This window comes from Eublepharis macularius, chromosome 2, assembly GCF_028583425.1.
Source record: "Eublepharis macularius isolate TG4126 chromosome 2, MPM_Emac_v1.0, whole genome shotgun sequence".
Taxonomy (NCBI): Eukaryota; Metazoa; Chordata; class Lepidosauria; order Squamata; family Eublepharidae; genus Eublepharis; species Eublepharis macularius.
In genome coordinates, this window is record NC_072791.1 from 159,982,664 (window position 1) to 160,008,562 (window position 25,899).

Here is a 25,899-nt window from a genome sequence, read left to right on the forward strand (position 1 = left end):
AGTCTCCATTGGGATCAGATGGTCCAATACTGACCAGTGACAGCAGGGGAGCCCCTTGCTTTTGGGCCCCTGCTCTGAGCAGGAGCTGTGCCCTGTTAAGGGCCTCAAGGAATATGTCACGCTTTGTGGGGATGACCGAGGGGTTTTATTCCACCACGAAGATGGGGCCCCACTGACTAAATATCAGTTTGGGCGGTGACAGAGAGGGCCCTTAAGAATCTTGGCTTGTCGGGAGTCATGTTTGGAACCCAGACTGACCAACGACAGCGGGGAAGCACCTTGCCTTTGGGCCCCTGCTCTGAGCAGGAGCTGTGCCCTGTTAAGGCCCTCAAGGAATATGTCACGCTTCGTGGGGATGACCAAGGGGTCTTATTCCACCACGAAGATCAGGCCCCACTGACTAAATATCAGTTTTGGGTGGTGACAGAGAGGGCACTTAAGAGGGGGTCAAATTCGGAACCCACTCCTTCCGGATTGGTGTGGCCTTCACAGCAGCTGCTATGGGATACCCTCAGCAGGCGATTTAGAGAGTGGGCAGGTGGCGGTCAAGGGCGTTTCGGTCCTATGTCCGGCCCCTGCAGCAGTTTTAAATGGCAAACTACTTGTTCTTTCCTCAGGTGCCGTGCCGGGCCAAGAGAGGAACAGAATCCTGATTTGTGGCCACAGCATGGTGTTCTGGGCAGCCAATCAAGCCAAGAGAACACAGATGGGATCCCAGCTGGGCCTGAGCACTGTGACCACTGTGGAGTGGCAGGGCAGGCATGGTCTCAGATGGCCCGGCCTGCTGCCTCTCCTCTTTAGGGGATGGACGAAGCCTCCCCCACACATTGTGGTCATGACCTTGGGCTGGTACAGAGCAAGGCCCTGTCAATGCAGGTAGCTGAGGACCTTGAATACATAAGCAGCCGATGGACGGGTGTGCTTATAGTATGGTCAGAGATGCTACAACAACGGGTTTGGCGGGAGGCCTTTGACACCATGGCGATAGAGAGGGCCCGACACAAGGCTAACCACGCCATTAAGAGGTCTTTGGGGCAAGGCTTGGGTATTTATTTGCCACACCCCAAGATTAGGGCCGAATTTGCCCGCCTCTACAGAGGCGACGGTGTCCACCTGGCACCTGAGGGCAATGATATTTTCCTAGATGACCTGTGGCAAGGGCTTCGGGTGGCTCTAGGCCACCGGTGGGGTGCAAGAGTCTAAGCAGAGGCTTGACCCTTGCAGTGGCAGGAGATTTTGGGAATAGGGTGCGGGCTGGTGAGCACCCTGTGGCACTTCCCCTTGAATGGGGACAGGGCTGCTATTAAGGGCGGTATGCCTGCTTGTGGCTACCGTACACTGGCAGAAACCTGCGGGGATCCTCAATACAAAGCCTCCCCTCATGCCATGCGGCTGGGGCGTAACAGGTGCTTCAATGGGGATCCGTGGCCTGGCAGCCCGGGTTGCAGCCATTCAAAGGATGGCCTACACCCGGGGGTGTGGGGCTCACCCAGACAGGTCAAGGCGGAGGTCCGGAGTTGACCCCAGGGCTTGACCTGTACCGCTTAGTTAGCTCTTGCCGTGCATTACCTTTATGGTCATTTAATAAACGGCCCTTTATTCCAAGCCTGTGTCTGTCTCTTCCTTCCGGCTGGGGTTGCAATGCGGCTCTCCCAGCAGCAACAGAATGCAGCTCAAGCTGGGAGCCGTCCTTTGCAGCCCCGCTCTGGAGACAGGCTCCCTTCCCAGGCATCCTGGGCTTAGCTGGGGGCGGAGCCAAGAGCCTGATTCAGGCGGCTCCTCTCTTCCCGGCTGCAGTCTCTTTGAGTGCTCGGCCCACCCACCTCACCCTGTTTTTAGTGCAGGAATAGCTGGCTGCTGGGTCCAGAGCCAGGTAGGAATTTTTTCCCTCTTTTCCCCGATTGGCCTTTGGGAAGGGTTTTTTTTTTTGCCTACCTTGCACTAATGGCAGTGTTCTGAGTTATTGTTGGGTTGTGCTGTTTAGTTAGTAGTTGGCAGGAGATTTTGGGAATAGGGTGCGGGCTGGTGAGCACCCTGTGGCGCTTCCCCTTGAATGGGGACAGGGCTGCTATTAAGGGCGGTATGCCTGCTTGCGGCTACCGTACGCTGGCAGAAACCTGCGGGGATCCTCAATACAAGGCCTCCCCTCATGCCGTGCGGCTGGGGCGTAACAGGGCTTCAATGGGGATCCATGGCCTGGCAGCCCGGGTTGCAGCCATTCAAAGGATGACCTACACCCGGGGGCATGGGGCTCACCCAGACAGGTCAAGGCGGAGGTCCGGAGTTGACCCCAGGGCTTGACCTGTACCGCTTAGTTAGCTCTTGCCGTGCATTACCTTTATGGTCATTTAATAAACGGCCCTTTATTCCAAGCCTGTGTCTGTCTCTTCCTTCCAGCTGGGGTTGCAAAAGATACTTTTGTTTGGGTCTTGAGCCTAGAGTTAAGTAGAATATTCCCTCTGCTTCAGTAATCGAGAATCAGTCATGGGTAGAGATGGGCATGATCAGCAATACAATTTGAAAAAAACCCCAATAATTGCATTTGCGCCATCGGGACTCAGCTAATCGGTGCTGTCCATGGCAACCAATCCAGTGGTCGGACGTTTGCTTGTTCGGGTCTTGATTGGATTGATCAGTTTCTGTTCTGGATTGCAGACACTCATGCGCCAGTAATCTATTCCCGGGGCCACGGAGCCAGGGGAATGCCTGAGCTGTGTTTGCCCTCCTTCTGCCGCCCTGGAAACGCGAATGGAAGCCCAGCTTTCCTTGATCAGCAGGGCTTCCTTCCAACCATGGAGCAGCCAGCAACGCATCACCATTTGGGAGAAGAGAGGGGAGGGAGGGGGAAGGGGGTGTTCTGTAGCCACCACGGGCACTCCAAATGTTTTTTTGCTTTTTAAAAAAACAGGGCTTTGTAGGAGGAATGGCTGTTTTTCTGTCTGTCACTCTCTGTTTTTAGCCTGCTTTTAAAACACTGTATTTTGTGGGAAAACCTCATTCACGGCTCTGTGTGTGTGTTTAAAAGGGAGTGGGTAAACGCTGGATCCAGATGATTTTAAATGGATCCTCATGAATTCATATGATTTTTATATTGAAACAAAACAAAACAAAAAGGCTGTCATATTATAGATCATGTCCTAGTCTACAGACAGCAACAAAACAATCATGCATCCACTGATCCGTGGTGCTGCCACGGCACAAAAACATGCTAAAAAAGCACGGATCCGCATGGATCCTCTTGATTTTTAAGTGGGGCCACCCAAAATACACCACACAATCACAGACCATGTCTGCTGCCACAAATGGGACCAAAAAATTCAGCCATCCACTTCTTCATGGAACTGTCATGGCGCAAAAATACAGTTCAAAAGCACGGATCCACATGGATCCTCTAGGTTTTTACATGGGACCACCCAAAATCCACCATACAATCCCAGATCATGTCCATTGCCACAAAAGGGGAGAAAAATCAGTTATCCACCACTTCGTGGCACTCCCACGGTGCAAAAACATGGTCTAAAAGCATGGATCCTCATGGATCCTCTTGATTTTTACATGGGGCCACCCAAAATCCACCAAACAAAACCAGATCATGTCCAATGCCACAAACAGGACCAAAAGATTTAAAATATGACAGCCTTTTTGTTTTGTTTCAATGTAAAAATCATATGCATTCATGAGGATCCGTGTCTCAGATTCATGTTTTTTCACCGTGGCAGTGCCAAATATTTTTGGATCTGTGTTTTTTTATATTTCAGTCTGTGGACCTGGCTGTGATATTTGATTTGATGTTTCATTTGTGTTTTTCCTATCTAAAAAACTATAGGATCCATGAGGATCCATGTGGATCCTGGTTTTACTTTCTTTCTGTTTAAAATATGCTTTTGGAAGACTGGCTGCTTGCTTTTAAAATCGGGTGGGGAGGAATGGAGGATTCTATCCCTGCTTTTTTTAAAAAGCTGGCTGAAACATGTTGATGGGGTGTCTCTTTCTCTCTATTTGGAGAGGCAGGGATGGGTTAAAAACTCCCCCCCTCTGCTCTAAGTGCGCGTGTGTGAAAACGTCCCCTCCCTGAGGGGAGGCGGCTCGTCGCCAGGTTAAAAACTCCCCCCCTCTGCTTTAAGTGTGTGTGTGCATGTGAAAATGTCCCCTTCCTGAGGGGAGGTGGCTTGTCGCCAAGTTAAAAACTTTCCCCCCCTCTGCTCTAAGTGTGTGTGTGTGGGGGGGGGCTCCGCTTTGGCCTCCCTGATCCCCGATCCCCGATCAGAAACGGGACTTGTTCGGTGTGGATTGGTGATCTGGGGTCGTCGCCAGCATGGATCCATGAACAGCTTTATCAATATTTTTTTTTGGATCGTGCCCACCTCTAGTCATGGGGGTAACTGGGCTGTTTCAAACTATGTGGGGAAAAATAATAGTCCAAGACTGGTTCTCTGGAGAAATGGCATATACATTTTCTAAACAAATACATAAAATGGGGAATATATTTTTATGATAAACACTCCAAATACAAAATCTGAATACACAAACCTTTGATTTCTAGAGCCTGAGTTTTCTATTGTTAAGTGGTTATACACATAGGCTGAAAACTGAAACCCAATTTCAAATCTCACTTTCTATTAGCCTGAACTCCTTATGTATAAAACATAAAATGATAGTAATCTAGATGTAATTTGGGGAAGAAATAGTAAGGAAATGATACCAGGATTTGATTCTTAGGCAAAAAAGTACACACACACACGCACAGAATGAGAATAACAACAACATTTGATTTATATACCACCCTTTAGGATGACTTAACACCCACTCAGAGCAGTTTACAAAGTATGTTATTATTATCCCCACAACAAAACACCCTGTGAGGTGGGTGGGGCTGAAAGCGCTCCTAGAAGCTGTGCCTGACCCAAGGTCACCCAGCCGGCTTCAAGAAGAGGAGTGGGGAATCAAACTCAGGGCCAAGCTACACATGACGAATGACACTTGAACGGCAAGTGGATTGAGTGGAGGGCAAGTGAACAGGGAGAAATACACTTGCTGTTCAAGTGTCATTCGTCATGTGTAGCTTGGCCCTCAGTTCTCCAGATTAGAGTCCCGTGCTCTTAACCACTACACTAAACTGGCTCTCTGATGTTCATAGAAACTCTGATGTTCATAATCAAAAAGAGTCCAGTAGCACCTTTAAGACTAACCAATTTTATTGTAGCATAAGTTTTTGAGAATCAAGTTCTCGAAGAGAACAAGAAGAGAACTTGATTCTCGAAAGCTTATGCTACAATAAAATTGGTGCTACTGGACTCTTTTTGATTTTGCTACTACAGACTAACACGGCTAACTCCTCTGGATCTGATGTTCATAGAAGACGCTCCAGAATCCTGAAGAAAATGTGTTGCAATGCAGCGATTCAAAGTAGTGAACATGAGAAATTATCCTTCTGCTTTACACTCTGTAGACATGCAAAGAAAACAAAATGAGAGTCTGCCATTTACCTACATTTTGTCTAGTAACTCAAAATCTTATTAGTAAATCAGAAATATACACACAAACATGCACACATATCCAATTAGGTAGAAGAGAAAGAGGGAAAGGAAAGAGAAAGAGGAAAGGTTTCCTAAATGGCTTCCATCATGGGAGTCAGTTTTTCCACCATCACCACTGCAAGCCAGAAATCCATCATCTTGTGTCATAATGCAGCCAAGTTGACATCAATTAATTTCAGGGCAAATACTGAAGAAAATGAGTCATCAGACTTGTCTTTGGGCTAACTGTTAAGCACCCTTTGCCAAGAAGAGTAGGGCAACATTTACTTCCTCCTCATAAATTCACCAAGCAAAGAGCCAAGGACATAAAATATCTGATACGGGGCGGGGGGGGGGGGCATCTACCTTGCTGCAATCAAACTCTGCAAAACATCAATAAACTCCCGCAGGTTGTCCCTACCTACAAATAATTGATTGTTGAGCTGTAATCGGAAATGTCCTTCAGATGGTGCCTCCAGGGTCTTCTTTGGAAGGTTGTCCACCTGTAGAGATGTTTCCTTGAGATTCCTCTCAGCATGTAAATAATGCCACTGGTTGTCATTCAAGGGAACTAGGGACTGGACTGTGACTTCTGCTGGGCCATTACCAACATCTACTGTGAAGGTGATCTCTTTAGGAGCTAGAAAGAATAAGGAAAAGGAGTATCTCATGTGATATCAAATAAAACCAAACATACTACGAGACAGTAATCTTTTTGCCAGTAAATAATGACATAGCACTTGTCATTCCCTGAGATCCACTGGTTAAATGTTTGCATTCTTTGATTTTTAACATGTTGTATGTAGGAAAAGAGGGAGAGGCAGAGGACTTCTTTTTTAAGAAACGGAGCCATATAGGAACGAAAGGCCTTGTAGGTGGACGAGATTACCTTTTTCTTCATGCCTCTCATTGGCTAGTGGTGTATGATGGGACATCATGATGGGAGCTATGCAAGAAGCAATCCTGAGATGTAGGCAGGGAGAAGGAATTAGAGCTATCATAGACGGAAATTATGTCTGAAGCAAACAATGTGGTATAATTGCTGGGAAAAATTGTAAGATATTGCAAAAATCTGAAGCACTTTTTAGTCAGCTTTAATCAATTTAGTTGGTAGATTAATTACCTAATGCATTAATAGATTTTTTGGGAGGAGGACATTAATTAGTTGAGCCAAGACTGAACAGCACACTTGCATCTTCTTTTTTATTATAAAAAATTACTGTTTTGGTGTTTACTGTAAGGAATTATGAAGTAAATTATAGAACACAACTTTTCCTTCCAACAATGTCAATGAGTTGTAGGGGTGCGCTGTGCACTGAAAAAAATTCCATTTTAGTTTCAGAGCTGGGGCTTCTGAAGTAACTATGTACCGTCATTGTTTTTTTCAGGATGGGGCATAGTTGGCTCAGATCTAATCTTTGGCACGGTTCTTTGCAATGCGGGCTTCTAGGCTCTTTGAGGCAGCTGTTTTTGCACTTAATAGCACCAAAATCTCGCAAAACACAGTCTTCTTTCTAAATCATTGATCCACCAAGTTTTTCCTCAGTTATACTACACACACACACACAAAACAATGGACTCTGAAGAAGGTAAGTGTTGGAGGGTGCACACCATGGTGGGAAACTGGATGGCAAAGAGGTAATGGGGTGGCGGCAGCATTAAAAACAACCTTTTTATCTACACTTTTATGTGGGGGAGACAGACCAATTCCTGGTAGCTCTGCAAAACAAACAGATGCACCCAAAGAGGTCTACTCAGATGCAAGTCCCATGATATTCAGTAGTGCTTATGCAGCCTATGATTAAAGTCTGCACATTCCCCCTTCCAATTTTTTCCAAAGCTGATAGGTGGGGAAAGGTCTCCTCTTGTGAGGACCTGATTGGCAGGGAGACAATACCATTGGCCAGGTAGTGATGAGAAAAAATGATGCACTCATGAGCATTATGCTTATTCCCCCTTCCCACCAACAGAGTTAATAACATAAGTGCTCTCTGCATTTAGGATCCAATTGGTCAATGCTGTTAAGGAAAACTGCCATGTGGGCCCTGTGTCTACTTCTTGCGGCTTATACTGTGAGGAAAGAACCTAAACAAAACAAAACATACTTTTGGTGGGAGGGTGTCATTACAATTTGGTTTCCAGATTTGGTTCTGCATTTTGAAATCTGCTTTAACAAAACGAAACAGCGATTTTGTTCCATATTGTACACTCCTAATGATCAGCCCTTAAATATAGAGCATGGTAGGACTCTACCAAATTTAAAAAAAAAATCAAGGTGAAATGGATTTCAGGGCCCCAAAACTTTTCATAAAAATACATATCACAAAATAGATGCACTATACTTTTTCCATTGGTTGCAGTAGTTGTCTCTTTTTTCTCCAGTGGTTTTGGTGCCATTTTCTCCCTGGCTGTTCTCCTTCCCTGTGTACTCCTCACTTCTCTCAGTAATAAATGTTATAAAAGTTATAGCTCAGCGGCAGAACAGATGGTTTGCCTGCAGAAGTCCCAGGTTTAATTCTTGATATTTACATTTAAAGGATCTCAGATAATGGGGGAGGCAGAAGTTTGCTTGAATCTTGGAAAGATACGGGAACTCTTAGGCAATAGTGGGGTAGATGGATCAGAGTCCAAAAGTTTTACACATTCAGCAGTATCAAATTGATAGCTGAAGTACTGACAGGGGCGGTGCTGCAGGGTCTGAGGATGGTGCCTGAAGCTGCAAGGCCAGTGAGGGTGGTGGCGGCTGGAGGACATTGTCACCAGATGTAGTAAACTAAATATGACAAATTCTCTTATATCCCCTAAGGAAGGATAGGCCCACTTCTAATGGCCACATTGTTTTGTACTCTTAATAGAATGATAAATTGAGTAAATAATGTTTGCTATAAATCTGATAATTTCTGAGCCATTTGCTATGAGCTAGCTGGGACATGGACCATATTTACAGGATCACATACTTGAAGGTAAGTCACAACACAATCAGATTTGGGATAAGCCTAGGTAAAGGACATACCTACGTGTATGCTATGAAAAAGGGGGAAATCAGGGCTATAATTAGGCTGCCATCACTTCTGGGAAAAACCTGGAAGTGTTATCAGTAGAGATGGGCACGATCCACATTATGAACGTAAAAAACCCACGAAAATGGTGATCGCGCAATCATGACCCGGCGGATCATGATTGTCCACGGCCAACGATCCAGCGGTCGGGAGAGGCCTGGATCATGGCGTTCGAGCTCAATTTGGGGATCCAGACACTCAGGCGCCAGCAATCTATTCCCCTGGCAACGGAGCCAGGGGAATGCCTGAGCTCTGTTTGCCCTCCTTCTGTCGTCCTGGAAACCCGAATGGAAGCCCAGCTTTCCTTGATCAGCAGGGCTTCCTTCCAACCACGGAGCAGCAAAGCAGTCACAAGTTGGGAGAAAACACACAGGGGAGGGAGGGGGAAGGGGGTGTTCTGTAGCCATGGGCACTCCAATTTCATCCCTGCAAACCCTGATAGGCAGCTCTGATGGCCAAACACAGACCTCCTTTGTTGCTGAATGGGACCCATGCTTATAAATAGCCATGGGCTCCCAGGCTGGGTTTCACGATCCACGATCCGGGTTCAGGAACGGGACATGTTCATTGCTGTTCAGGAATTCGGGATCGTTGTCCGCACCGAACCACGATCCTCTGGTTCTGTAATTTGTTTTGGTTCGTGCCCATGTCTAGTTATCAGTCATCTCTAGGAATTCACCACAAATTTTCTGGAGAGGACAGATGTCACTTCCGGTTTTTCCCAGAAGTGACATCACAGTGTTGCCAATGGCACCCCATGTACCCAGCCTCCTGTTTCCCTGGCAACCTTAGCCTGGCAATTCTAGCTATAATCCTATGTAGGGCTAAATGTGCCAAAGCCCTATGAAAAGGGGGGAAATCAGGGCTATAATTATTCTGCCATTAAAAAAATATATCTATCATACTGTCATCACTTCTGGGAAAAACCTGGAAGTGACATCAGTCTTCTCTAGGACCTGATGGAAACTCTATGGTTTTACCACAGATTTTCTGGCAAGGACAGATGTCATTTCTGGGTTTTTCCCGGAAGTGACATCACAGAATTGCCAATGGCACCCCCGTGTACCTGGCCTCCTGTTTCCCTGGCAACCTTAGCCTGGCAATTCTAGCTATAATCCTATGTAGGGCTAAATGTGCCGAAGCCCATTGTTTTACTTGTATTTAGGTATACTGACTCTGCATAGGATCATGATGCCTTCTCAGCCATAGAAGTTGATCTGTGGTTTTCAGTCAGTAGATGTCCTGCAAGATCCACAGTAAGAAGCTGGTAAAATGAAATTCAAAGTAAACTATCTCCAGGCTTGCCCTCTTTGAATATCACCTGATTTTTCTGTGCAAATCAAAGTGCAAGCAAATGTCTAATCTTGATTGATTGCATTCTTTTGACATCAATTCATGCCAAAGCCCTGCTTTTTAAAAAATGGCCCTTGAGAATAAAATACAATTCACTGAAGTGTCAACCAAATAGGACTTTGATGTTCAATTAATACTAAACTATATCTTATTACCTAGTGATAATGCACCATGGTATTTACAATAGGTTTTATGAATTAAAGGACCTTATGGGCCTTATTTTAGTAGAATTTATGTTGAAGTTACTAGAACTTTATTATGAAATGATGATACTTCATGCCATGTTTGTTCAGCCTGATGGAATCTGCAACAGAAGGACCTTATTTCACTCCAAAGACACAACAGTCCTCACCTGACTCCATTACTAGCTAAACCAATGGAATAAAAGCTGTTAAAACTACCCGTTAGATTCTTCTTTAATATACTGGGCAATAATTGCAGTTCAGTTCCAAAGCAAAGCTATGTGATTGGCAAGGCACACTAGAACTATTATGACCCTCAGCATGTTTTGCATCTCTCAATTCATGTTCTTTTATGTGCCAACTATTTTCCAAAGGCAGATTACGTAAGTACTATTTACCATCAGCCAAGAACAACTAATACCAGGAGAGAGAAACAATTGATAACTGATATAATGCACCAGCCATGCAAAGCAGCTATTTTTATGAGTTGTTCCAGATGGGAGATAAGAGCAATAAAACAACAGTACAGGCACTGATATGAGCAGAACTATCCTCCCTATAGATTTATGAAGCTCTATGTGCATGCGCAAAAGACACATACACACAACTCTAAAGAACAACCTATTCTTAATGGAAGACAATTCTCAAGAAACCTTGTCCCTTTGCCACTGTTTCCACTAAAACCTTGAATATCAATGTTTTCACCCACCAACCAATCTCTTTCCTTAAATACTAGTTTTGATGTGTATTTTAAGTCTTTTACTACTATTATACCTTGCAGCTGACTGCTGGAGAAGTGGCAGGGGGAAGCATCAAGATGTTAAAGAAGAACAGGTAGAATAGGTGATTCTGGTAGTAGCCATGCACCTTTGAGTGTATCCACACATCTGTGTACACTTATAAAATGAATTTTTTTACAAGGTATACTATGAACTTCTATTTTTTCCCAGAGTCTTCTATTTGGAGATGCTTGCCACTATCCATGCTGACATGCTATATTAACCCTACTTTACTTTAACATGTGGTAGGGGAATAAGTTTCGACTATGGTTGTGTGAACCTATCAGTCTTTAGTAGAGTTGCTGTAAATTTCACCACTGTGTGCAACAGTCAAACTTAAAGTGTTTGAAGGGGTTGGTCAGACATGAGTAAATTATCCAGTCTGTTGGATTCATGCCAAACTTCTGCAATTGCCTGCCAAAGAGGCTTGCACCACAATTTTGCAAAGCTGTACATATGCAAAGGTGCTGCCAGTTCAAACTGATTGGCAGCTATTAGCATTATTAGGGACTAAAATGACAAACACTGAAGGGTAAGTTTTTTTAAAAAAAAATAGTTATTTGTGACTGATTTATGTGATTCATGACTGATTTAATTGTCTATTTAGACAATTGGTACAGAAAGCAAATTGTTCTATGCTGCATGATTAGAGGCAACATATCAAACAGCTCTGAAGATGCTGATGAACAGTCAAACTGATCATAGAAAAATCAGCTCCCTGTTTGTGACTGGTGAACAAGACATGAGCCAAACTAGCAAGTGTTCGAGCATCCCTTATGTTTAGTTCTTTTTGTGATCTTTAATACATGAGGAGCCCAAATTCTTCTTTCTTTGATTTTTTTTTTCATTCAAGATCCATCACCTTGAAGGTCCCATAGGCAGATGGAAAGGTGGGATTAAAAAAAATTAAATAAGTCAGTCAGTCACACACTTACACCTTATTTCAAGTCTGATGAAATCTTTCATTCCAAGATTTTCTAAGAAGACTCCAGATGTAGCATTGGTTTTGAAGAAAATGGAAATGTCTGCACTGAACTCCATATGGAAACTGGGGAAGTGAAGATAGGAAGCCTCAGTGTTGAAAGAAGCTGCATTCCAGAACTGTCCTGCAAATAGCAACAGCCTTCTCTATAGTTAATCAGAATCAGGGAGTCAACAAATTTTGCAAAAAAAAAAACCAAAACCCCATTTTAACAAATAAAATCCACAGAAGCCAAAAATCCACTCCCAAAATGAAACACACACAGAGAAACAAAGTCCATAGATTTGTTGTGGTATAACCATTGTGATTTAGTAGTTAAAAGTGTGGGGCTACGAGCAGGAAGACCCAAGGTCAGATCTCCACTTTACAGTGAGGCTTACTGGGTATCCCTGGGTCTCTTGTTTGCTCTCAGCCTAACAACAGCATAAGATTGTTCTGAGGATTTAGTGGGAGCACATCCTGAGCTTCTCAAATGAAGGGCAGAATAAAATAAAGTGGGAAAAGTTCAATTTACTGTCATTCATACTAAAAACAGACCTCTGAAAATAATACCCAATATATTCTTTGAAATGCATTGGGCACTGACAACATTATGAAGCCTATTTTCAGTATAAGAAGACTTTCTATTATATAAATATACATTTCTTGTGCAACCTGCATGCAAGGATACTGAGAAGAGCCAATACTCACTATCTCCATAGCAACGCAAAGGACCAATTTTCAACACAGCTTCAGAATTAGGTCTGTTTGTGTCAGTGACAACTATCTGGTTCACAGGTAAGTGGTCTTTGAAGGAAAGGAAGCCAGTATCGTTGGTCCTGGATATGTATATATAGACATATAAAAGATATATAAATAAAAAGCCATAATCCCCAATTAATTTTTCCCAATAAAATACATATTTGTGATATTATTACTTTGATTTCCAAAAACATGCTGAAAGGATTTGAAGTGTTTGTAGATAAAAATGTGTGTAATAGCTAATTAACAGAAGGATAAAACCCAATGAAATCATACAGAGATAAAACATCAAGGTTCTAACTCCTACTCATTGCTACAAGTCAGTTGAAATCTATTTGTGTGTGTGTTTTGTTTTATTTTCCTGAAAGCCAACATTCTGATGGCTGGAACATGCCATAGATAATTTCTTGTTTTTAGCTCTTTTGAGATGAAATTTCAACAACATTAGCAAAATCACTGCAGCTGATGCTAAATTCTATTTATATAGGGTAGGGGTAATCTCTCATTACCCATTGTGTTCTGTCAGAAGCACATAGGAATACAAACAGATCCCGATGGAAATGCTTGGAACAAGGGGAAGTTGGATTCAAAATAAATGGGGTTTTGCATGTCCATACCCACTGTATGATATCATTTGTGTGGGTATTCTGATAATCAGGAGCCAATTATAGAATTTTGTCAAGCAAAGGAAGAGGTGAACAGCTCTAGCTGACTTGACAGGAACACTTGCTATTGTGCATATTGTCACTAAAGTGGGTAGATGGTCTTCAAGACAAGCAAAGTTGAAACTAAGTTGCTTTATATGCAATTAGCTCAATGTTTGAATCATTATGAGGCATAAACACTGAAGCCAACAAAATCCTGCCATACCAGCCTGTGGCAAAGCCACTTAGGCAAGTGGCAGTCTTTTGACTCCTCGGAAGGAGGAAGGCAGAGGACGAGCCCTACATGCTGGGGCTCAGTTTTGGGGGTGGAGTCTTGCAGCCATTGCTGGCTTCTCCGCCCCCGTGGCTTCAGTCGCGCCTTGTGCTCGGCCCAACCACCTCACCCTATTCCAGGGCAGGATTAGCTGATTGCCTTTGGTGGGGCCAGGTAGGAATTTTTCTCTCCTTGTCTCGAATTGGCTCTGGGACTGGAGTTTTTTTACCTACCTCACACTGGGAGAACGGTGGGGTTAATTGGCTTGGTGGGTCTGAGTTAATTTCCTGGATGGCAGGAATTCAGTTAGGGGAAATCTGTAGTGGGCTGGTGAGCACTCTTGGCACCTCCCCATTGGTGGGGAATTGGGGTCTGTCAGGAGCGGCTGGCTGCTGTACGGCCCAGTTGCAATGATAGACACCCTGGGTGGGGAACCCCTGGACAAGCCAGTCTCCCCCTGTTTCTGTATGGCCAGGTGGGAGAGCTTTACAGGGGGGAACCACATCGCCTGGCCAGGCCGGGTCCCAGCCATTTGTCAGATGGCTCACACTCAGGGCAGTGGGTGTCTCACCCAGACAGGTCAGGGTGGGGTCCAGGAGTGATCCCAGGGCCTGACCTGTACCACTAGTTAGGCCCTTGCCTAACTAGTTGATGTTTGCATGTTGTTAATTTAATAAAGCGGCCCATTTTAGAACCCAAACACTGTTTCTGCCTTTCATTCTGACTGTGGGGGGGCAAACAGCACACCACAAGTTTTTACATGCTGGGCAAGCTGAATCTCTCTGATAATTTTCAAAGGTAGGCAAATTGCTGAATACAATCTGGAAACAGCACAGTTTAGGATCATTCTGTGCAGTTGTTCAAAGCGTGTCCCAAAGTCTCTTGCACATAATTAAAAAAAAAACCCTTTCACTGACAATAGTTTGCTATCATTTAATGGTGGACAACCCTTATAATGGGATATATGTGTACTATTTGACACACTAAAATATGCATGTCAAACGGCACACACATAAGAGAGAACCATATACCTACATTGAAGACTCTGGAACTGGAAAAGGGGAGAGTTCAGTCTTTGAAGAAATAAATGTAAGTAAAGGAATTACCAAATACTAAGAATTACCAAATACTAGTAAATGGATCCATTCTGCTGGCTGCTACATCAGCAGTGCAATCCTATGTTCAGTAACTATGTACAGTTTTTCCTGTGTATGGGAATAACTCACATAGGACTGCACTGTAAAATTGCTCTTGTTGTAGTGGACCACACAGCACCCAAAGCTTTTTTTCTTTTTTTAATTAAAATGTCTTTGTGTATCTAGTTATGTCACTTAATAGAGATTATTCAATAAAGGCCATAGTTACGAATGCAAAAATCTTGTGAATTATACTAGAAATACAGTATACTCTCAATAGAGGGCTACCTTGAGTTAAAATATGTGGAAAACCAAGAAGAAGTGAGAAATACATGTGAATTAATTGTACCATAAGCTGTTTGTTTGGAAAGGTCATTAAAGAGGACCTTATACCACTTAGTATTGTTCTATATAATCTGCTCATTAATATGAATTAATTAACTCAGCATGTTTTCATCTAATTTTAAATGCTGGATTTGCAAAGTATAAAATTGCATTGGAAACCCTGTTGACATTTCAATACCTACTCAAAGGTATTGAAATCCACTAGAAAACAAAACATTTGTTATAGTACACAATAAGTTTTTCCTTGATTTAATAGGACAAAGTAACTAGCACCTCTAGACTACATAACAGAATAGACAAAAAAAGAAAAGAAATAATGTGGGAATGTTGGTGTAGAAATCATGAGGCAGGATCTTATTTCATGATTTTTTTCAAGGTCTTTAACATTGGGGTTTCATAATTTCACTTTCAGTTGTCAGAATATGCATCACATACCTACCTCTATTCTATGCAATACACACTTACTGGGTACATGGAAATGAAACGGGATGTAATTATATAAGCAAATTTGCCCCCATCTTATGGCACATTTCAGATGTGACCATTAGTCCTGAAAAGAATGTCCAGCTTTGTCTTAAAAAAATGGATAGCTTTATGTGATCCAGCAGAAGCAGCTGTCTTTACCTTTAAGTGACAAGCAAGAACCTGGATTCTTGCCTTCTGGAATCATTTTTCATCCTTCTGTGTTGTAATAAATGGATATTCAGAAAAAGCTCATTCTGTTGTATTCCAGAAGCCTGCAATACTATAAAATGGTCATGTCTCTGGGTAAAACCATTCACAGTTTCCCCCCACTAACAGATGGTAGGGCAGTGGTGTCATTAAATATAATTTCATCCCTTATGGTACCCAATTGGTATATCTTCTCCTTTACATTAATGAAATCTCTAGTGGGTAGGTAAACTCAGAGGCATAGATATTTAATGAAATTTGTGATAGACACAGTATACTAGGGGGAAAATGTGCCATCAGCAGATGTCTCCAGCTATGTAAATTAACAGCATGGGAAACAAGCCAATAAAATAAACTCCAGATCCTGCAAGTTTGATACCTGTACAGTGTAGATTATTAATAATGCAACGGAGTAGCTTAATTAGCTTATTCCATGTATAATATAGCCAAGCAAGTTTAAGCTCAACCAGAATTAAATTGAGCAAGGTGCTGCAGATAATATAAGACTGGGGATGCTACAAGATAACCTCAGGCATTCTTAATTGGATTTTAGTCCAATTTCCTCTCTAAAACAGAATGCAATAGTAGAAAAAGAAAAATCTACCAGAGTCTAGCGATAGGATGCAGTAATATACCACTTTATCAGAGGTATCCATGGTGGACCTTTAACTAGTGACACTGCAGGATGGTCTATGAGCCAAACTAAATGAGATCCCTGACACAAGGAGGACATGTGTCAGTTTCCCACATGTTTCCCCAAGAAATGTAGTGAGAAAGAACCTCTGCCAGGGAGAAGAGGGAAAGAATCCCTCTTCTCCCTGGCAGAGGTTCTTTCTCTAGGCATCTCATCTAGTCCGCTCCGCTCCCTGTCACCCGCTGGTGCTCTTGGCTCCCTCTGGCTGCGGAGTGAATTTAGGGGAGCAAGGGATGCTGACAGCACCAAGAGGGAGCCAAGCATGCTAGCGGTGGTGACGAGAGGGAGCCAAGCATGCTGGCAGCAGTCAGAGGGAGCTGAGTGTGCTGGCAGTGTAATGCACTCCCCTTGCTCCCCTAAATGCACACCACAGCCAGAGGGAGCAGAGCGCGCTGGCAGCTGCGAGAGGGAACCACGCTCCTCTTGCTCCCCTAAATGCACTTGGCAGCCAGAGGGAGCTGAGCATGGTGGCGGCAGCGAGATGGATTCAAGAGCACCAGTGGTGGTCAGAGGGAGCTGAGTGTGCTGGCAGCGGCAAGAAGAAGCACGCTCCCTTTGCTCCCCTAAATGCACTTGGCAGCCAATGGGAGCTGGGTGCATCAGTGGGTGAGAGGAAACCGAGAGGACTAAATATGACACTGAGAGAAAGAACCTCTGCTAGGGAGATGGGGGATAAAATCCCTCTTCTCCCTGGCAGAGGTTCTTTGTCATTACCTTTCCAATGGAAACTTGTGGGAAACTGACATGTGTTCTCCTTGTGTCAGGCATTTGATCTAGTTTGGCTCTATATTACTTAGTATTGTCTAATTGGCATAGCTATCCGGGGTCTCAGACTGAGAAATATCTTTTATAACATCTTCTACCTGAGAACTTTTAACTGGAAATGCTAGAGACTGAGCTGGACCCCTTGAGCAGTCAAAGTGTCTGCCTTCCTACTTAGCAAAAGGACCTCCATGTGGGTGATAAATAGGATAAAGAAAAAATAATGCTGAGTACCAACTTGAGCAGGCCACCATGTGGAGAAAGCATCCAAAGCTGAAGGGAAAACTACAAACCAGCCTGAGCACCAAGTGCAGAACTCTGGCACTCACTTGCTCTGTGCTGTCAGTCTGCAACATTATGCAGTACTGCCCTTCTGTCTCTGTGCAAACAGCATAAGGGAGTCAGCAGGAAGTGGTAATGAATCCTCTGTGTGCAGGAGAGAAATGGTGCATGGCATTCACTGGACAAAATGATAAGTATGTGGGACAGCCAATGAGCATGGAGAAAAACTTCAGCTGTGCTCTGGTGTGAAGCTGGATTTCCTAATAAGTCTTCCCATGTGGGAACTAAAACTGGTGTCTTGGGTATTGTCCGGGGTCTGAGGCTCCGCCCCCAGACTCGCCGGAAGCAGAAGGCAGGAGGCAGCCAGGAGACAGTGACCCAGCCGCCCTGATGGACACCCAGGTCCAGAAACTGCCAGCAACAGAGAGAGGGAAAGAGTCACCCAAGCCTCAGAGGGTAAGATGGGGCAGGTGGAAGCCCAGCTAACCCCACCCTCCAGTGGGAGGCTAAGAGCCCCAACAAGAGGAGCAAGGACAGCCAGGAGGGGACCAGGGCAGAAGGAGAAGGCACAAGAGAGGGACAGCCAGCCATCAGCCAGCCAGACAGCAACCTTACTGGAAGGGAAAGAAAGGCAGCATAAGCAGCACAGGGCCACGCCCCAACCTGCAAACAGGGAGGAAGGGAAGAATAGGGACCAGCTGAGGCTGCTGGAAGCTCTGAGCAGGAGAGGCTTGGCAGCCAGCCAAAAGAGCACAGCTGTAGCTGCCCAGGGGCCTGAAACTCAGAGCAGAGGAGGCTTGGCAGCCAGCCAAGAGAGCACAGCTGTAGCTGCCCAGGGGTCTGAAGCTTGGAGCAGAGGAGGCTTGGCAGCCAGCCAAGAGAGCACAGCTGTAGCTGCCCAAAGCAGCCAGACTAGCTACCCCATGTGCAGCTGCTTGAGGCAGCCAAGGCCAAGGCTGGAGGGCAAACGAGGGGTGTGGCTGGCAGGTGGAGCCAGGAATGAGGGAAAGGATATAAGGGAAGACTGCCCACAGGACGGGGTGGGTTGTTGTGTAGGAGTGTGGTGGAGTGGAGGAGAGAATGAGAGAGCAACAGAGAGGACGTGGAAGAAAGGAGATGAAGTGGAGGAGCAGGAGTAAGACTGACACCTGGATTAGGACAGCTGTCATGGAAGGCAGCCAGGACAATTTCAGATTGAAGGGATCTGTGAGTGGACTGAGAGGGGGTGAAGTATACCCCCCTCCTTCCATAGAGCGGGACCCTGCATATTCCCTGAAGGTCCTTCAAGGCTGAAGTTAGACATGCTGGCATCTCACAGGGTGGCAGCCTTGGCAGAACCTCACAGGTATGTTATTCTTGTGATTTTCCACTGTTCCATACCTACTTCTGCATTCTTACTTGCCCAGTCCCATATGGCTGTTATGGCCAGGAATGCCAAATACCCTATAGGTATGCCCTGAATTTAGCAACAAATATGTCCAACAGTCAAAATTTATTGTATTCAAAAGTGGCAATCTGATGTGAGTCAATCACAAGGTCTGCTCAACTAACATCAAATGACTCGAATTCCTGATGAACAGTTTTGTAATGGATGTTTTCAAAATTGCACATATGTAAGGGATATTAACAATGGACTACTTAAACACCAAAGAGCAGGATATTTTTAAACACAGCATTTATTCATGATAATATATAGAATTTGAGACTGATTTAACTATCTACAGCTGCATCCATATAGTAAGCCACCATTTTTGCCACATTTTTTTCTCTGCCATGGCACTGGAGGGCCTTTTGAAGTTGTTTGTTTGTTTTTAGAAATTGATAAATAGTTATTGCATTATTGCAAACTAATGTTTCAATATCTGTTGCTCAGAGCTCTGAAGTCACAGGTGTACGTGTATGTGTATGTGTATGTGTATACGTGTGGAGGGTTTCTATCCCTGAAAATTTCAGCTGAGTATCAAAAGAAATAAAAGTCAGTGAACTGATTGTTTTCCTTTAAAATCAAAAGGAAACTATTAAAAATGGATGAAAATGGAAATTAACAAACTCTTTGTATTTGGCATCTGCCCAACAATAATTTTGATGCAATCACATTCACCATCACATCAAGATTAGTATCTGTGCACACATTCGTGCATGTGGCGCTTTATCAACTTGTACGTTGATAAAGTAGAAAGAGAGAGAAAGATTCAAATTAATGGAAGACATATTACCAGTTTAGCTATAGAGAGATACAGAATATATGCTCTTCTAGGCACCTGATCTTTCCTGCCCTTGAAACTGGTAGATATAGAATTACTTTTAAAACAGAAAAAATGTTACCATTAAACAAGAATAATGTGGATCACTATGTCATGATGGTGCCATGAGAAAAGAATTTTCTTGAGAGAGCAAATGATAATTCATCTATGCAGAAGTAAATCCCATGTTATTCAATGAGTCTACACTGGGGACAATGTCTTTAGGATTGCAGCCTTAATCTATATTCATTTTTATTTTCTCAGGCCATTTTCTTATTTCCAAGGAATTGGCTGGGCCAGTAGATGACAATACGATAAAAGTAGGAAAGAGCAAAAGTCCAGTAGCACCTATAAGACTAATAAAAAATGTGGTAGGTTATGAGCTTTTGTGAGTCACAGAACTCACTTCTTAAGAATAGGATGAAAGGACTGCTTAAGGATAATAGGGAGATGTCAGAAGAACTGAATGAATTCTCTGCATCTTTCAGATTTTCTGTGGAAAATGCAGGGCGTGTGGCTCCCGCCCCAGAGCCATTGTTTCAGGAAGGGCGTCTGAAAAACTGTAGTGCTAGAGATGAAGTTCTAAAACTACTAGGCAAATTGAAAATGAATTAAGTCTCCTGGTCCAGATGGCATAACCTGAGGGATTCTTAAAGAGCTCAAATGTGAAATTCATTGATCTACTAACCAGTATATGTAACGTCACTAAAATTGGCCTCTGTAGTGGAGAAATGGAAAGTACCAAACATTCCATCCGTTTTTAAAAAGAGTCTGAGGGATCCAGGAAATTGCAGGCCAATTTGCCTAACATCTATCCCAGGTAAATTAGTAGAATTACTAAGCACAGAGAAAAACAAAGTCTACTGAAAGGAATGCAATATGGCTTCTGCAAAGAGTAATCCTGCTTCACCGAATTTATAGAGTTCTTTCAGAAAGTTAACAAGGATCCGGGGGACATTATGTGTTATATATTTAAAGTTCCAGAAAGACTTTTGATAAGCCACCTCATCAAAGACTCCAAAGTAAATTTAGCAGTCATGGGATGAAGAGACTAAAAAATAATTAAATGACAAAAGATAAAGACTAGGAATAAACTGATAGGTCTCACAACGGAGGGCAATGAGTACTGGAGCCCCACAAGGATTAGTATTGAGAGAAGTAGTATTTAATATGTTCATAAATGGTTTGGATTTGGGATTGTGTAATGAAGTGGCCAAGTTTGTGGAAGATACCAAATTATTCAGCATGCTGAAAACTAGAGGTGGGCACAATCCAAAAAAACAACAACAATCCAGCTGATCGTGGATTGGCACTGGCGACAATCCCGATTTAATGATCCACACCGATCATCCCCCATTTCCAATCCGTGGATTGTGGATCATGGAGGACAAAGCGGGGTGTGCTGCTCTTTCCAGCGATGTGGAAAGGTGGGTGGTGGTGTCGGCCAACGGGCCTGGCGGGCACGGGGAGACAGCAACGAGCCACCTCCCCTCAGGGGGCATGGGGTCTGGCCGCTCGATGGCGGCACCCACATGTGCCCTCCCGCCAGGCCGAAGAGGAGAGCGTTGGTGAGAAAAGAGCGGTGGGTGATGTTGGCGGCCACCAGGAATGGTGGGCCTGGGGAGACGGTGATGAGCTGCCTCCCATCAGGGGGCAGGAGGTCTGGCCGCTCGATGGCAGCACCCCCATGTGCCCGCCCACCAGGCCAAAGAGGAGCGCACAGGCAAGAAAAGAACAGTGGGTGAAGACGGCGGTTGCTGGGCCTGGCGGGCACGGGGAGATGGCGACGAGCCGCCTCCCCTCAGGGGGTGGGGGGTCTGGCCACTCGCCAGCAGCACCCCCATGTGCCCGCCCACCAGGCCGAAAGGAGAGCGCTGGCAAGAAAAGAATGGTGGGTGATGACGCAGGCTGCAGGGCCCAGTGGGCATGGGGAGACGGTGATGAGCTTCCTCCTCTCAGGGGGTGGGGGGTCTGGCTGCTCACTGGCGGCACCCCCCATGTGCCTGCCCACCAGGCTGAAGAGGAGCACAATGATGAGAAAAGAACGGTGGGTGATTACAGCGGCCACCGGGAAAGGTGGGCATGGGGAGATGGTGATGAGCCACCTCCCCTCAGGGGGTGGGGGGGTCTGGCCGCTCACTGGCAGCAACCCCCATGTGCCCGCCCACCAGGCCAAAGAGGAGAGCGTTGGCGAGAAAAGAACGGTGGGTGATGATGGCGGCCGCCAGGAACGGCACGGGGAGACGGTGATGAGCTGCCTCCTTTCAGGGGGCGGGGGGTCTGGCCACTCACTGGCGGCCCCTCCATGTGCCCGCCTGCCAGGCCGAAGAGGAGCACGATGGCGAGAAAAGAACGGTGGGTGATGATGGCGGCCACCGGGAAAGGTGGGCATGGGGAGATGGCTATGAGCCGCCTCCCCTCAGGGGGCAGGGGATCTGGCTGCTCGACGGCAGCACCCCCATGTGGCCACCTGCCAGGCCGAAGAGGAGTGCACTGGCGAGTAAAGAATGGTGGGTGATAACGGCAGCTGCCGGGCTTGGCGGGCACGGGGAGATGGCGATGAGCTGCCTCCCCTCAGGGAGCGGGGGGTCTGGCTGCTCACCGGCGGCACCCCCCATGTGCCTGTCTGCCAGGCCGAAGAGGAACGCGCTGGCAAGAAAAGAATGGTGGGTGATGACGGTGGCCACCGGGCCTGGTGGGCTTGGGGAGACAGCAACGAGCCGCCTCCTTTCAGGGGGCAGGGCATCTGGCTGCTCGCCAGTGGCAACCCCCAGGTGCCCACCTGCCAGGCTGAACAGGAGCGCGCTGATAAGAAAAGAATGGTGGCTAACGACGGCGGCTGCCAGGCCCGGCAGGCATGAGGAGATGGCGATGAGCTGCTCCCCTCAGGAGGTGGGGGGTCTGGCTGCTCAACAGTGGCACCCCCTATGTGCCCGCCCGCCAGGCTGAAGTGGAGAGCGCTGGTATTCCCAGCAACAGCAGGAAGGTGGTTGATGACAGTGGCTGCCAGGCCTGGCGGGCACGAGGAGATGTCGATGAGCCACCTTCCCTCAGGGGGTGGGGGATCTGGCCACTCAACGGCAGCACCCCCCATGTGCCCGCCTGCCAGGCCAAAGAAGAGCATGCTGGTATTCCTGCCAGGGTGGGGAGATGTGACATTTGCCTGGGGCAGCCTGATCCCCCAGCAAGTGTGTGTCCTCGTCTGAGGCTCCCACCGAAAACCATCCTGACGGTTGCTGACATCACCCACCATTCTTTTCTTGCCAGAAAGAATTGGAGGGATATGACGTGTCATCATGAGTAGGGGGAGGAGGGGGGAAGGTCCCCCGCAGCCAGCAGGCCAAAGTCGAGTATGCAGGTATTCCCAGTGTGGGGGGGGGAGGAGGCAACATTCGCCCGGGGGCAGCCAGCTCACACCTTCCTGCCTCGCCAGAAAGAATTGGAGGAACATGATGTGCCATCATGAGGAGGGGGAGGAGGGGGAAGTTCCCCTGAAACCGGCAGGCCAAAGTTGAGCACGCTGGTATTCCCGGCATGGGGTGGAAAGGAGGCCACATTCACCCGGGGGCAGCCTTATCCCCCAGCTACCGGGTGACCTCACCTGAGGCTCCAGCTTAGGAGACACTAGATGGCTGCCAATATCATCCACCTTCCTGCCTCATCAGAAAGGATGGGAGGGACACGACATGTCATCATGAGGAGGGGGAGGAGGGGGTAGGTCCCCCAGCAACTGGCAGTCCAAAGTCGAGCACGCTGGTATTCCCGGCGTGGGGGGGAAAGGAGGCCACATTCGCCTGGGGGCAGCCTGATCCCCCAGCAAGTGCGTGTCCTTGGCTGAGGCTCCCACCGAGAACCGTCCTGATGGCTGCCGACATCACCCACCTTCCTGCCTCGCCAGAAAGGATCAGAGTTGCAGGACACATTCCCACCCAACTGAAGGAGGTCCCGTCAGTCCCGTTGACAAGGGGAGCTGCCACATTGTCAACCGACTGTATCCCTATATGGTACAATTGGCTGCTCGATTGCAACCGAGCTGTGTAACCAAGAAGGGAGCAGTAACAGGATAGTTCCTCATGAAGCAGGGGCAGACCTGATCCGCCATACTGCCTTTGCAGCATGTAGGGGATGGGCAGGACAGGAGACATTGTTTGGATACGTAAGTGTGGTTCCTGAGAGGGGGAGACAGAAACAAGACAGCAGCAGCAGCAGCAGCAGCAGACCTCAACCATCTTCCTGCCTTCGCAGGGCGGACAGGAGTCAGGGGACCCATTCCTTCAAGGATCCCTCAGCATCCTCCTCCTCTCCAAAATTTTTTAGGAGTTCCTCTTCCGCCACCGGCAAGAGATCTTGGGCCTCCTCCACAGCCTCAACTGGTGATTTTGGGGGAGCGGGAGTCTCTGCTGCTCCAGAGCCCTGCGTAGCACTGCTTCCCGTGCAACAACTGGGACAATCTCTGCACTTCCCCCCACGACCACTCTTGTCCCCCACCCAGAGCCCCATAGTGCCAGCCAACAACAACTGAGGAAAAGGAGATGATACTGAGAGCCCTCAGCCGAGATGCCCACCGAGCTTGGCCCCAGGGCCTGGCAGCAGCCCTGGCACCAGAGAGAGGGAGGGACTAGAGCCCTAGCCCACCACTCCCAAAGACCTGAACAGAGCAGGCACTAATGTGAGCCCTCAGCCGAGGTACCCACAGAGCATGGCAACAGAGCCTCAGCCGAGGTACCCACGGAGCTTGGCAACAGGAACTGGCAGTAGCCCTGGCACCAGAGAGTTGGAGGGACTAAAGACCTAGCCCACCACTCCCACAGACCTGAACAGAGCAGGCACTAATGTGAGCCCTCAGCCGAGGTACCCACAGAGCTTGGCAACAAGGCCTGGCAGCAGCCCTGGCAGCTGAGAGAGGGAGGGACTAGAGACCTAGCCCACCACTCCCACAGACCTGAACAGAGCAGGCACTAATGTGAGCCCTCAGCCGAGGTGCCCACTGAGCTTGGCCCCAGAGCCAGGCAGCAGCCCTGGAACCAGAGGAGATAGATCCCTATCCACTAAAGCCAAGCACAATTGTACTCTCTCAGTCTCTCTCTCTCTCTCTCTCCAAAGGCTAGCAAGTGGCAAGCAAGAGCTCTGTCCCATTCCCCTGCTAGCAGAAAGTGAAACCCAGCCTGGGAGCCCAAGGCTATTTATAAGCATGGGTCCCATTCTGCAACACAGGAGGTCTGTGTTTGGCCGTCAGAGCTGCCTATCAGGGTTTGCAGGGATGAGATTGGAATGCCCATGGCTACAGCCCCTTCCCCCTCACTCCCTTGGGTGGCTTCTCCCAGGTGGTGACTGCTTTGCTGCTCCGTGGTTGGAAGGAAGCCCTGTTGATCAAGGAAAGCTGGGCTTCCATTCGCGTTTCCAGGGCGACAGAAGGAGGGCAAACACAGCTCAGGCATTCCCCTGGCTCCGTTTGCCAGGGCAATAGATTGCTGGTGCCTGAGTGTCTGGCTTCCCGATCCGAGCACGATCGCTCCGATCCAGCCCCAATCTGGGCCCCTCCCGACCACTGCATCGTTGACCGTGTACGAGCTCGATCCACTGATTCACGATTGCACGATCGCCATTATTGTGGGTTTTTTCCCATCGTAATGCGAATCGTGCCCATCTCTACTGAAAACTATTCAGCCTGCCAACCTGAAGATCTCCAGGAATTATAACTGATCTCCAAACTACAGAAATCAGATCCCCTAGAGAAAATATCTGCTTTGGAGAGTAAACTCTATGGCAAACCCCACCCTCCCCAATTCCACCCCCCAAATCTCCAGATATTCCCCAACCCAGAGTTGGCAACCCTAAGGTGACTAAAGGGAACTTCCAAGTTCAGAGGTAGAAAACCTCTGAATATCACTGCTCGCAGGCAGCATTGGGGAAAGCCTTCGCCTCTATGCCCTGATTGTTGGCCCTGCAAGGTAACTGTGTGGAACAAATTGATGGACTAGATAGACCACTGGTCTGATCAAGCACTGCTCTTCTTGTGTTCTTATTACATCACCAGAAGGCAACATAGTGTCTAAGGACTCTATGGTGCTCCCCTAGGTTTCTCCCAGCATATCTATCATGACTGAGGAAAGTAAGGTTCCCAGCCTCACCAAGGTAAAAATTTGATAGGTCAGACATGAGCTTCTTTGGACCTGGTATTGCCTCTCCAAGTGAAAGTATTCCAACAGTTAACACCTTAATCGCTGCATATCTT

At 46.7% G+C, this 25,899-nt stretch overlaps 1 protein-coding gene across 1 annotated transcript in view; it reads right to left on the minus strand.

Annotated features, from left to right (window-relative positions):
• CNTNAP5 (contactin associated protein family member 5) overlaps nucleotides 1-25,899 on the minus strand; it is a 472,567-nt gene that overhangs the window by 72,370 nt on the left and 374,298 nt on the right. The window contains exons 15-17 of the mRNA XM_054970095.1: nucleotides 12,562-12,689; nucleotides 11,825-11,995; nucleotides 5,938-6,156 (exon numbers count right to left, since the gene is read on the minus strand). Of these exons, the coding sequence (XP_054826070.1) occupies nucleotides 5,938-6,156; nucleotides 11,825-11,995; nucleotides 12,562-12,689 (518 nt within the window). The remainder of the gene's footprint in view (nucleotides 1-5,937; nucleotides 6,157-11,824; nucleotides 11,996-12,561; nucleotides 12,690-25,899) is intronic.